The 13,525-nt window shown below is 41.4% G+C and overlaps 1 protein-coding gene across 3 annotated transcripts; it reads left to right on the forward strand.

Moving 5' to 3' along the window:
* Positions 1 to 2,464: 2,464 nt before the first annotated feature.
* On the forward strand, positions 2,465 to 11,595 carry GAR1 (GAR1 ribonucleoprotein). Of its 3 annotated transcripts, none has more exons than XM_060779097.2 (7): positions 2,465 to 2,519; positions 6,143 to 6,356; positions 6,440 to 6,594; positions 7,920 to 7,979; positions 9,319 to 9,454; positions 9,740 to 9,817; positions 10,487 to 11,595. In XM_060779097.2, exons 2-7 carry the CDS (start codon positions 6,152 to 6,154, stop codon positions 10,498 to 10,500), a joined length of 648 nt encoding a protein of 215 aa, XP_060635080.1. In that variant the 5' UTR covers positions 2,465 to 2,519; positions 6,143 to 6,151; the 3' UTR covers positions 10,501 to 11,595. The 3 variants fall into 3 exon arrangements, with proteins under 3 accessions (XP_060635080.1, XP_060635078.1, XP_060635079.1); XM_060779095.2 differs by having other exon boundaries at positions 2,479 to 2,573; XM_060779096.2 differs by having other exon boundaries at positions 2,495 to 2,573; positions 6,146 to 6,356.
* The last annotated feature ends 1,930 nt before the right edge of the window (positions 11,596 to 13,525 follow it).

Consider the following 13,525-nt stretch of genomic DNA (forward strand, 5'->3'; position numbering starts at 1 on the left):
GCAAATCAAGGTGATCAATTACAACATTTGCACTTGCCTCAAACAGACAAGAGTTCTTTCTCCAGCACTGGACAATCCACAGATACAGAAAACCCACTTGCCTAATTTCCAACAAACCTCTGAGAATGCCTGCCGTAGATGAGGGTGAAACGTCAGAAGACAATGCTCCTGGAACATGGCCATACAGCCTGGAAAAACTCACAGCAACCCAGAAAATCAGACAAGTTTATGTGGAATGACTCTGAAAACCAGGGTTTGAATCCTCACTTAGCTGTAGGAACCGACTGTGATTGAGGGCAAAGGTAAATCTCCTGTGAACCAACTTTGCCAAGAAAACCCTATTTTAGAGTCATTGCAGGTTGGAAACTGTCATAACTCACCTTCTGGAGTCAGATGATTGAGAACAGAGGAGCCAGATGTCCAGGCATGTGCATCTCCTGATGATAGGAGAAAGCAGGGAGCTTTGCACGAAATGGAGGATGTTGAAGATATGCCACCATCCTTTTCTTAACAAAAATGAGGTAGAGATTGTGATGATCCTGGCAGCTGTGACATAGCTGATTAATTAGGCACCTGGTGTTTTGGAGGTATTTGACCATAGAATCTACCAGCAGCCCTCCCCCATTTTTGTTCTTCACAGCTATCTTATCTATGTGATTGATAATACTCTCCTGGCATTTGTGTTTTCTTAACCTTAAACTGGCTATATTTTTGACAACTCTGTTTACTGCTTGTTGGCCCAGGAGATGCCTTGATGTTTTGATGTGTTACCATCCTTGTAGGAGGCTTGTCTCATGTCCTCATGTGAGAAGCTGCAGCTAACAGATGGGAGCTCACCCCGCTCCCTGGATGCGAACTTTTGGTCAGCATTCCTGCCGGCACAAGAGTTTAACCCATTGAGCCACCGGGAGGCATCATGACCATCAACCATGTGTTTGACTAGTCTTACATTATTGAGTGACACAGATTTGGAAGCCCTCCAGATGTTTTGGATTTCAACATATCCTTGGAAGCATCCATGCGGATCCCATTTCAAACTACGTCTCTACGTCTGTCTCGGCATGGGCAAACTTTGGCCTTCCTCCAGGTGTTTTGGACTTCAACTCCCACAATTCCTAACCGCCTAAAGTTTGCCCATGCTTGATCTAGACCAGTGGTTCTCAACCTTCCTATTGCCGAAACCCCTTAATGCTGGGGTCACCTCATGTTGTGGTGACCCCAACCGTAAAACTATTGCTACTTCATAACTGTCATTTTGCTACTGTCAGGAATCATAATGTAAATATCTGATATGCAGGATGTATTCTCATTCACTGGACCAAATTGGGCACAAATACTCAATATGCCCAAATTTGAATACTGGGGGGGGGGGGGGGGGGTTGATTTTGTCATTTGTGAGCTGTAGTTGCTGGGATTTATAGTTCACCTATAAACAAAGAGCATTCTGAACTCCACCAACAATGGAATTGAACCACACTTGGCACACAGAATTACCATGACCAACAGAAAATATTGGAAAGGTTTGATGGGCATTGACCTTGAGTTTTGGAGTTGTAGTTCACCTACATCCAGAGAGAACTGTGGACTCACACAACGACGGATCTGGACCAAACTTGGCATGAATATTCAATATGCCCAAATGGGAACACTGGTGGAGTTTGGAGAAAAATAGACCTTGTCATTTGGGAGTTGTAGTTGCTAGGATTTATAGTTCACCTACAATTCAAGAGCATTCTAAACCTCACCAATGACAGAATTCTCACCCAGAATCCCCATGACCAACTGAAAATACTGTGTTTCCTGATGGTTTTTGGCAACCCCTTTAACACCCTCTCGTGACCTGGCAGGGGTCCCGACCCCCAGGTTGAGAAACACTGATCCAGACATTATAGTGCTATATAATTTTTTTTCTGAAATCCAAAAAAGGCAGCAATTTTAACCTTATTTCTACCTAAGCTTTATTTGCTTTTACTTGCATTACACAGTAATAATTAATCTAATCAATGGCATTGACTAAAATGGCATTGGCTTTTTATGCTGCTGCATCACACTCTTGGCTCGTCTTGTTGGATAATCTGAAACATGCCTGGACTGAATTAAATACTTTGCAACTCTTGCATTCTAACGTTCTGATGCTAAATGAAGCAATATTTGTAGTTATTAATGCTTTTGAGGACTTGCCTTTAAAAAGTGGGCTTACTGTTTAGTGTCAGCAACTCATTTCTGATTTGTTGCAACCCTAGCTGGGTTTTTGTTTTGTTTGTTTTTAAGGCAACATTGACTTAAAAACTTCTCAGTCTGCCAAACTTTGGGAATATAATCCTGGCTGAAAGTGGAACGAGAGCCGGAAGTGACAGTCGCTCTCAAAAGACCTTACCTCTTTGATCATTCTAGCCAATAGATTCGCAAAGGGAGAGAGGACTCGCCGACAAGCGGAAGGAGCGTGTCGAGAACCCAGCTTGGGATTGGCCGGGCAGCGGGAAAGCGACGCTGTTCGTTGACGTCATCAGAAGCGGCCGGTGCGTGTGTGTTGGGGACCACGTGGGAAGCCAAAGGGGATCTTTGTGCTCAAGGTACCAGAAAAGGGTATTTTTTTGGGGGGGGGGGTGGGGGGGTGGTGTCATATATTCATTGATTTCTACGGAATTTTGCCATTCCTTACTTTAAACTATTTAGCTGGATCCAGTCTAGAGGTGCGTCCACATTGTTGAATTAATGTGGTTTGACACCACTTCAACTTCCATGGCCCAATGCTGTGGAATGCTGGAGTTTGCAGTTTAGGCCTCTTCCACACAGATGTGCAAAATCCCAGATTATCTGCTTTGAACTGGAATATATGGCAGTGTGGACTCAGATAACCCAGGGCCCTTCCACACAGCCCTATATCCCAGAATATTGGGGCAGAAAATCATAGAATCAAAGAGTTGGAAGAGACCTCATGGGCCATCCAGTCCAACCCCATTCTGCCAACAAGCAGGAACGTTGCATTCAAATCACCCCTGACAGATGGCCATCCAGCCTCTGCTTAAAAGCTTCCAAAGAAGGAGCCTCCACCACACTCCGGGGCAGAGAGTTCCACTGCTGAACGGCTCTCACAGTCAGGAAGTTCTTCCTCATGTTCAGATGGAATCTCCTCGCTTGTAGTTTAAATCCCATATTATCTGAGTGTGGATTCGGATAACCCAGTTCAAAGCAGATATTGTGGGGGTTTTCTGCCTTGCTATTCTGGGATATAGGGCTGTGTGGAAGGGCCCCCAGTCAAAGCAGATATTGTGGGATTTTCTGCCATTATATTCTTTATTATAGGACTGTGTGGGAGGGCTGCTCTCTTTGACAGAGAAGGCTATTGCTGTTGTTCATTCGTTTCTGGCTCTTCGTGACCTCATGAACCAGTCCATGCCAGAGCTCCCTGTCGGCCGTCACCACCCCCAGCTCCTTCAAAGTCAATCCAGTCACTTCAAGGATCCCATCCATCCAACTTGTCCTTGGTCAGCCCTCTTCCTTTTTCCTTCCTTTTCCCCCAGCATAATTGTCTTCGCTAAGCTTTCCTTTCTTCTCATGATGTGGCCAAAGTACTTCATCATGGCCTCTAAGGCTAAGGACCTTGTAAAACTACAACTCCCATGATTCCACAGCATTGAGCCACGGGAATTAAAGGGCCCTTCCACACAGTCATATAACCCAGAATATCGTGGCTGAAAATCCCACACTATCTGCTTTGAACTGGGTTATTTGAGTCCACACTGACATATATTCCAGTTCAAAGAAGAAAATGTGGGATTTTACTCAGCTGTGTAGAAAGGGCCAAAGTGGTGCCAAACAGAATTAATACCACTCTGTAGACCAGGAGTTCTCAAACTTTTTAAACAGAGGGCCAGATTATAATTTGGAAAAAAGATGAATGAATTCCTATGCACACTGCACATATCTTATTTGTAGTGCAAAAAACACAAGCAATAAATACAATAATTAAAATGATGAACAATTTTAACGAAATATAAACTTATTAGTATTTCAATGGGAAGGTGTTTTTTTTTTTTGTTGTGTCAGGAGCGACTTGAGAAACTGCAAGTCGCTTCTGGTGTGAGAGAATTGGCCGTCTGCAAGGACGTTGCCCAGGGGATGCTCGAATGATTTGATGCTTTTATCATCCTTGTGGGAGGCTTCTCTCATGTCCCCGCATGAGGAGCTGGAGCTGGTAGGGGGAACTCATCTGCCTCTCCCTGGGTTCGAACCTGCGACCTGTCAGTCTTTAGTCCTGCCGGCACAGGGGTTTAACCCACAGCATCACCGGGGGCTCCTTCAATGGGAAGTGTGGGCCTGCTTTTCACTGATGAGATTGGGTTGTTGTTGTTGTTGTGTGTTTTCAAGTTGTTTAAGACTTAGGTTGACCCTGAGAGAGGGCCGGGTAAAGGACCTTGAAGAGCTGTATCTGCCCCCCGAGCCTTAGTTTGAGGACCCCTGGTATAGACACACATTTCAACCCAAGAGATCAGGGTTTGAGTCCCAGCTCAGCCCTGGAAACCCATTGGGAGGACTTGGGCAAGACATGCTCTCTAAGGCTGGATCTACACTACCATATGATGCAGTTTGAAATGGTCAGTGTACTGTAAACACATATAATGTATTTTAACTGCATTGAGCTGCATCTACACCAGGTCTGGGCCAACCTTGGCCCTCTAGGTGTTTTGGATTCCAAATCCCACAGTTCCTAACAGCTAATAGGCTGTTAGGAATTGTATGAGTTGAAGTCCAAAACACCTGGATGGCCAAAGTTTGTTTATGCCTGGTGTACTCTATTTGTCTACCCCTACATGACTGAAGGCACACAACAAAAACAACATTTGTCTGTGTTTATATATACATACACATATATGGAGTTTATTTCCAAAAGGTACCAAATCCACCTGAACACATGCTGAGGATGTTCATTCTTTTGCTATAAAATGCAATTTCTCGAACCCTGCACTGAGGTGATTTTGTTGTTTTGATATGTACACAATATTCCAAGCATAGCCAACAATGGGTTCAGTACCTTTTGGAAACAATGTCCACATATATATGCAAACACAGGTCATCCCAAAGAGTATACCCCCTTTAACAACTAATAATAGCCATGGTGATGATGTGAAGGCTAAGTAAATACATTCATCTCAAAGAATGAATGTTGTTACAATGATTTAATCAGAATAAAAATTCCCACTTGGCCATAGAAACCCATAGAGGAAGGCAAAGGCAAAATCTCTCTAAACAAATATTGCCCATTGTGATAGATGGATAGATAGATCAGGCTTGCCGCAATTCAGAAACGAAGTGAAAGCACTCCTCTTTCTAACGTTTTGGTATTTCAATACAACAAATTCCATTGTACACCCAATCTTGATACCTAGCAAAAGCTGGATCCGCACTGCCATATCTACATATCTATGTTTTAATTTAATTCCAAGCTGCTGGGAATACTGGAGTGCTACCTATTTGTTTTTGTTACAAAGCAATATGATGAATTTCTCCTGACGTTTCGCCTGCATCTATGGCAGGCTTCCTCAGAGGTCTGACCTCTGAGGAAGCCTGCCATAGATGCAGGCGAAACGTCAGGAGAAATGCCTCTAGAACATGGCCATATAGCCCGAAAAAACCCACAAGAACTGAGTGATTCCGGCCATGAAAGCCTTCGACAATACAATATGATGAAGTTTACACTAGTAGATTTTGCATACGTTAAGAATTGTTATTATTACATTTTTGTCACAAAGTGGATCACAACATTAAAAAACAGCACTATTATTTTTGCAGTGTTTACATTTTTGCTGTTTCTCATAGTAAAACAATGGTTCTCAACCTGTGGGTCCCCAGGTGTTTTGGCCTACAACTCCCAGAAAACACAGCCAATTTGCCAACTGTTAGGATTTCTGGGAATTGAAGGCCAAAACATCTATGGACCCACAGGCTGAGAACCACTGCTCTAAAATATAATTTCAGTGAGCACTGAGCTTCTGGAAAGGCTTACAAAGTGCTGTCTGCTGGATTGTTTTATAGACTGTTCTGTGTTACCCATAACACCAGCTAATGTGATTGGCACAGTGAATATTATAGTTCTTTGCTAGAAATGTGTTGCTTTTGTTGCTATTTTTCTGTTGAACAGAAGGGAGGGATGTCATTTCGAGGAAGAGGAGGGGGCAACCGTGGCGGTGGATTCAACCGAGGCGGAGGCGGCTTCAATAGAGGTGGATTCAATCGTGGTGGTGGAAGAGGTGGCTTTGGAAGTGGAGGAGGACGAGGAGGCTTTGGACGTGGAGGAGGACGAGGAGGCTTCAACAGGGGTGGATATGATCAGGGACCCCCTGAAAGTGTAGTCAGTAAGTGGTATGCACTTCTAATGGAATTGGAAGAAAATATTGTGGCAAATATTGTGACTGACTTCTTACTGTTTCTTTTGCAGTTCTGGGAGAATTTATGCACCCTTGTGAAGACGATATTGTTTGCAAATGTGTCACTCAAGAAAACAAAGTGCCTTATTTCAATGCACCAGTCTATTTAGAAAATAAAGAGCAGATTGGGAAAGTGGATGAAATATTCGGGCAGCTCAGAGACTTTGTATCCTTTGAGTTATTAAACACTTATATCCCATCCTATGTCACGCAATGGGTTAAACTGCTGAGCTGCTGAACTTATTGACCAAAAGATCGGTGGCTCGAATCTGGGGAACAGGGTGAGCTCCTGCTGTTAGCCCCAGCTTCTGCCAACCTAGGAGTTTGAAAACAAACAAATGTGAGTACATCAATAGGTACTGCTCCAGCAGGAAAGTAACAGTGCTCCATGTAGTCATGCTGACCTTAGAGGTGCCTACGGCCAACGCCAGATTTTCAGAAATTGAGATGACCCCTGACCCCCCCCCCCCCCCCCCCCCCCCAGTCAGACACAACTAGACTTAATGTCAAGGGGAAATCTTTACCTTTGCTATATCACAGGATCTCAGAATAACATATAGTGTAAGTAGTTTAAAACATTTCTGGAATAAATGTGAGTCATTTACACAAAATAAAAACATATTAAAGTAACAGTTAAAGCCACTATAGAACTGTAGTTTAAATCTATTTGCATGTATACTTGAAATATCTTCCTAAATATTCATATATAAATCAACTTGCCATATAATCCAGTTCAAAGCCAAATTGTCTATGATAGTGTAGAGGGGGCCTCAGAAATGGGATTTCTCAAGTGTAACAAAATCCTTGACACTGAAATGTTCTTCTCATGGTGATTATTTAGTCTCCATTGCATTTTAAGATTTATCGTTAATATCTTCTCATTATTTTCTGTATTGATTTTTTTAAAATGGGAGTGATAGTACACAATGATAGAGATCATTCCTAAAAACAAACAGGAAGAAGGGTATTGTATTCCTCAAGTTCTCAGAATTTCCATAGTTTATTTTCTAATTTAATTATTTAAAAGGCAGAAATTAGTTTTATTCAGATTTAGACCCCCTTCTACACTGCCATATAATATCTAGGTTATCTGATATGGACTGATTATATGTTATACACTCATATATTGTTTGTTTGTTTATTATATTTATATATTGCCTTTCTCAGCCCGAAGGTGACTCAAGGTGGTTTACAATCAGCATAATCGAATGCCCCCAACAACATAAAATATAGTTAAAACATTAACATATAGTATAAATCATATAAAAGCAATAAAAACAATAAAACACACAGTTCAAAGCAGATAATGTGGATCTGGAGTGTATGGCAGTGTCGAAGGGGCCTTAGAGTAAACACACTGAAGTCAATGGACTATAGCCAGTTACGATTAATAAGTGTGACTTGGGCTTTGTGTAAGAGTTAACCATTAATATGCTTATGGAGGAGATATAAAATGCTTTTTCAAGTGATTTCCTTAAGCAAATCTAATAGTATTTTTCAGTCAAACTGTCAGACAATATGAAAGCGTCTTCCTTCAAAAAACTACAAAAGGTAAGGTGAAGTTTATCTTCAATAAATGTAAACCTTTGACTAACTTACTAGATTTGTTAAATAATATTTAGTCATTAATAACTGAATTACAAATAATAACATGTTGATCAATTGATTTGTAGTCCACAAAACTCTGGGTACAGCAATAGAAAGAGAATGGTATGAGAATGATAGAATCCTAGAGTGGCAAGAAACCACAGGGCCATTCACTCCAACCCCCTGCAATGCGGAAGACAAAATCAAAGCACCCCTGACAGATGCCCATCCAGCATCTGCTTAAAAATCTCCAGAGAAGGAAACTTCACCACACTCTGGGGCAGCATATTCCACTGCTGAATAGCTCTTACTGCCAGGAGATTCTTCCCAATGTTTAAGTGGAATCTCTTTTCCAGCAATTTAAATCAATGGTTCTATTTCCTAGTTCTCAGAGCAGCAGAAAACAAGCCTTTCCCCCTCCTCAGTGTGACATCCTTTCAAAAATTTAAACATGGCTATCACTTTCCCTCATAGGTTTTTTTTAATCCCTCCAAACTACCCAGCTCCCTAAGCCATTTCTCACTGGGTTTAGTTTCAAACCTTTGATCATTTTGGTCACCCTTCCCTGGATATATTCAGGTTGTCAGTATCCTTCTTGAACTGGTCACAGTATTCAAGGTAAGGTCTGATTAAAGCAGAATAGAATGGGTCTATTATTTACCACATTTGTACCCTGCCCCTCTCATTCCGAAGGGGACTCAGAGTGGCCTTACAAAGGCAACAATTCAATGCCACATAGATACATATCAATAAAATAAACAAATGCATTAAAATACAAACAGTTAAAAACATCAAATATTATGACTTTTTAGGCTGAGGGAGGTCTGTGACTTCCCTCAGTTTCAATATTATACTCCTATTAATGCAGCCTTGAAGGCTTTTTAGCTGCTGCATTAAACTGTTGACTATTCAGCTTGTGGTGTACTAAAACTCCTAGATCCCTTTCACATGTACAGTCATCTGTACATTTGATGAGCATGCCTTCTGTTCCATCATCCAATATTTTCTTCAATAAAAACAAGGTTAATTTAATTTGACAGTTGAAAGATATGTTGTCGAAGGCTTTCATGGCCGGAATCACTGGGTTGCTGTAAGTCTTTCGGGCTGCATGGCCATGTTCCAGAAGTATTCTCTCCTGACATTTCACCTGCATCCATGGCAGGCATCCTCAGAGGTTGTGAGGTCAGAGGTTGTGAATGATACTGTAAAACTGAACTGTACATCTCCAATTTTAAGACATTTTATGTATGCAAACATGATATTGAAAGAGTTGACAAATTGTAATAAAAGCCTTCTGTTTCAGTTTTATATCGATCCAGCAAAATTACTCCCTCTGCAGAGGTTTTTGCCAAGGCCTCCTGGAGAGAAAGGACCTCCTAGAGGCGGGAGAGGAGGCCGCGGAGGAAGAGGAGGAGGCCGAGGAGGTGGTAGAGGCGGAGGTAGGCTGCCTTCGTCCTTGCATTTGTTCAGAGCACCCTTTGCCAGTCTGATGCTTTCTGAGTGCATTGAACTATAACTCTTGCAATCAGCTTGGGGGATTGTTGAGTCATCATTAGATGCCCCTGAAAGGTTTTTTTTTCTAAATCGGGCATGGGCAAACTTTGGCACTCTGGTAGGCTGTTAGGAATTGTGGAAGTTGAAGTCCAAAACATGGTTTATATCAATATTTTTATTTACTACCAAAAAAAATCTTAACTTCCTTTCCTGTGTTCTCTTATTTCTAGGTGGTTTCAGGGGTGGCAGAGGCGGTGGAGGGTTCAGAGGAGGACGAGGCGGTGGAGGTGGTGGCCGAGGGTTCAGAGGTAAGCATTTTCATATTAATTTAGCAATGGTGATTTTTGAAATAGGTAACCTGTAGTATTGTTTCTGTTCTGAGGAATGTTTAGTACTGTATTCCTTTGTTTACCAGTGTGGTTCAATTAAGGGTTTCAGAATATTCCAGGAGTTCTTTGTATGCTTATCGTGGTATTTTTACCAGTTCAGGAAGGTAGGTTTCTGTTCATCGATGCCATGTCTGCCAATTTTCCTCCCATTGAACATGCAACCACAGAAGGAAGTTGGTTGTATCTGTAATGCCTTCTTGATTATGTCAAAGCAAAATGTGTTGCAGAATGACCTTGTGCCCCAAATCCCAGTTAATGTGGTGGGTCAATGAGAAAATGAGGGCCCTTCATTCCAGGATCTGATCCCAGGTTTTCTGTTTTATCCCAGATTATCTGGCAGTGCATACTCATATAATCCAGTTTAAAGTAAAAAAACATTGGATTGGATCCTGGGATAAAGGACCTGTCTGGAAGGGCCCTCAGACATTTATTGCAGGTCATACTCACCACTGTCCTTTGCTGGATTGTCACGAATGATGCAGAAATACTACATCCTATTTTTGAAGGAACTAATTATATGATAGTTTGCATGTTTTCCAGATTAGATCTGAGGAATCTAAGTTGTTTTCTTGTTTTCTTTCAAATCAGGTAGAGGACGTTAAAATAAAACAATACGGCCACATCTTCAAAATACGCGAGGATTTCTTATGAACTTGAATGGACAATTTGAAGCATACAGTAATTTGAAAACATTACATCTATACTTCATGGATGTCTATTAAGGTGGAACAGTTTAAGAAGCGCAGCTGCTTATTTTGAAACTGCTTGGATCTTGCCTTGGGCAGCTGGCATTAAATGGAACGATATTTTACAACTTTTTTACCAAGTTATTTTTTATATCAAAAATCTTTTCTTGATTTTGGGAAATCAGTTAACTTATAAAAACAGTTTAAATATTTGCGGCACAAAATATGAATGTTTCAAAAATGTTGTTTTGGTCTTTGTGTTTTAGTTATTGTCAGTTTTGAAATGCACCTATGAAAACATGTATATCCAAACAACCTAAACATGATTTCAGGACTGCTAATTTGAAATAAATTCTAATTTAAACTCTAGAATGAATGATAAATCAAAAGTTCATATGTCTTCTTAAATTAGTGGTTCCCAACCTGCGGTCCATGGACCACCAGTGGTCCGCAAGAACTAAAACATGGTCCGTGGCCTCACCATTATTACACTGTTGCAACGAGAGCGACTGGTCTTGCGAAACCCTCTTACAGTGCTTATTAAATATGGTTTTCTGTGGGGGAGCAGATGGCGACTAATGGATGGCATATGTTCTGTATCAGAAACGAGAGCTGACGTGGTCTATCCGATGCAATTTTCTGAATCTGAACCCCAAAAAACCAAACCGAATCTAAAGTTAAACAAAAACTGATTCGTAACCCTTTTGATACCAATGTTGGAGAGTGGTCCCTGGTCAAGTGGCCCCTAGTTTTTTTAAAAAAGGTTGGGAACCACTGTCTTAAATGTGGAGCTAAAACTACATTTATTGTGCTATAGTGCAAAGATACGCATAATAATGATTGCCAAGCTGTGTGTGTTTTGCTTTGCATCTGCTCCTCTCTGCTGAATAATGAGATGGAAGGCATGGATGTAATGCTCTGTCAATACATTGTTTTTTTAAGTTTAGGGGGGCGGGATCTGAAGCAGCTTTATTAAAGAAATGAAGATCAATGTTGATTGATTTGCTGAAACTCAAGAGTCATCTATTTAGGGAGATTGTTGAGGCTTTCAGAAGGATGGGCAATTAGCATTAAGACTCATTTGAGGTTTGATTTTATATCATATACATACACTGGTGCTATAGATTTTGAAGAAGAACGAATAGAGTGTGAAAGGAGAAACATGCCAAGAGGAAAGTGCATCAAGTAAATCCTTGTCGTGACTGTCTTCCATTTGGAAATCTGTGTCCTCGTCGTGAAAGACAATGCAGATCGAGAAGAGGTCTCTACAGTCACTTGCGGACCCATTGCTAAGAGTTTACACTTGGAAGACAATGATACTCAGCTACAAGTGATTGCCTGTAGTAGTATAATGTTGATCAAAGAGCCGAAGAATTCTTGAATATCAAGAACAGTTCTGGTGTCTTTAGCAGTATCATAATACTGCTAAAGTATTATGTTGTTATGATGACAATAACAACATAAACCGGAGATCTGATCTGTGATATTCTAAAGTTGAAAAGCAGACCAATATGTTAAAACATTTATATGCAATCTTTAAAGCATTGTTCAAAGTTCTACATGGCAGTTAAGCTGTTCACGTTTCAGTGATGTTAGGAAATGTTAGTTGAAATCTGTGCAAGAAATAAATCTTCTGTGCCAGACCTAAATTTTGAATTCTGAAAAATGAAGCATCAGTTTCTGTACTGCTTACTGTATGAATGAGGCAAATTTATAGTGCAGAAGGGTTATTTCAGAAGAAAACATTTGGAGTGCTCATAAACTTAAAACAATTCATCTGCTTTGAAACCGTTAAAATGGTTTATGTACATATTAAGTTGAATTTAGGTACAGTAGAGTCTTGCTTATCCGACCGTCACTTATCCGACATTCCGTCTTATCTGATGCTCTTATCAAATGCCTCCCTTTTCCTCCAGCATTTCCCCTTCAATTAAAGGAGTGCTCCCTAACGCTCTCCCCATTCCCAATGAGTAAAAAAGGCAAGATGGGGAGGGAGGAAAGGGAGAAAAGAGGCAGGACCGGAAGCGGAAGCGTCCTCCCTCCTTCCCTCTGTGATTTTCGCACTCTTCTTCTGCACCTGGGCACTTCCTGGTGGGTTGCTCTAGCCCTGAGACATTGCCTTGGCTTAACATTTAGGGTCACTGTTGTTAGTATTCAAGGTCTCTAGCATCGCATTGGACGGGTAACAGGAGACTTTGTATCAGCCAACATTTTCATTTATCCAACGTTCTGCCAGCCCATTTATGTCAGATAAGCGAGACTCTACTGTATTGTTTAAATCATGTAAGAAGTTAGCTATGGTTGGTTTATATTGAACTTGGAATGCGTAACTTAGTTTGAGTGCCGTTCATTAGCCTACAGAGGACTGGAAGCTTTGGAAGACGTTCCAGTCTTTCCATTTCAGTAGGAATGAAAAATCACTTTTAAGTTTTTTATACAATGGTTTATTCTTTGTTCATTCGTTCAGTCGTCTCCGACTCTTCGTGACCTCATGGACCAGCCTACGCCAGAGCTCCCTGTCGGCTGTTACCACCCCCAGCTCCCTCAAGGTCAGTCCAGTCACTTCAAGGATGCCATCCATCCATCTTGCCCTTGGTCGGCCCCTCTTCCTTTTGCCTTCCACTTTCCCCAGCATAATTGTCTTCTCTAGGCTTTCCTGTCTCCTCATGATGTGGCCAAAGTACTTCAACTTTGTCTCTAGTATCTTTCCCTCCAGTGAGCAGTCGGGCTTTATTTCCTGGAGGATTGACTGGTTGGATCTTCTCGCAGTCCAAGGCACTCTCAGCACTTTCCTCCAACACCACAGCTCAAAAGCATCTATCTTCCTTCGCTCAGCCTTCCCTAAGGTCCAGCTCTCACATCCGTAGGTGACTACAGGGAAGACCATGGCTTTGACTAGGCGGATCTTTGTTGCCAGTCTGATGTCTCTACTCTTCACTAT

The sequence above is a fragment of the Anolis sagrei genome, chromosome 5 (assembly GCF_037176765.1).
Source record: "Anolis sagrei isolate rAnoSag1 chromosome 5, rAnoSag1.mat, whole genome shotgun sequence".
Taxonomy (NCBI): domain Eukaryota; kingdom Metazoa; phylum Chordata; class Lepidosauria; order Squamata; family Dactyloidae; genus Anolis; species Anolis sagrei.

Coding starts and splice junctions, on each gene's coding strand:
- GAR1 (XM_060779097.2), top strand. CDS start 6,152: ATGTCATTTCGAGGAAGAGGAGGGGGCAACCGTGGCGGTGGATTCAAC. Junction 6,357..6,439: donor ACCCCCTGAAAGTGTAGTCA/GTAAGTGGTATG, acceptor TTTCTTTTGCAG/TTCTGGGAGAATTTATGCAC. Junction 6,595..7,919: donor TCGGGCAGCTCAGAGACTTT/GTATCCTTTGAG, acceptor CAAATCTAATAG/TATTTTTCAGTCAAACTGTC.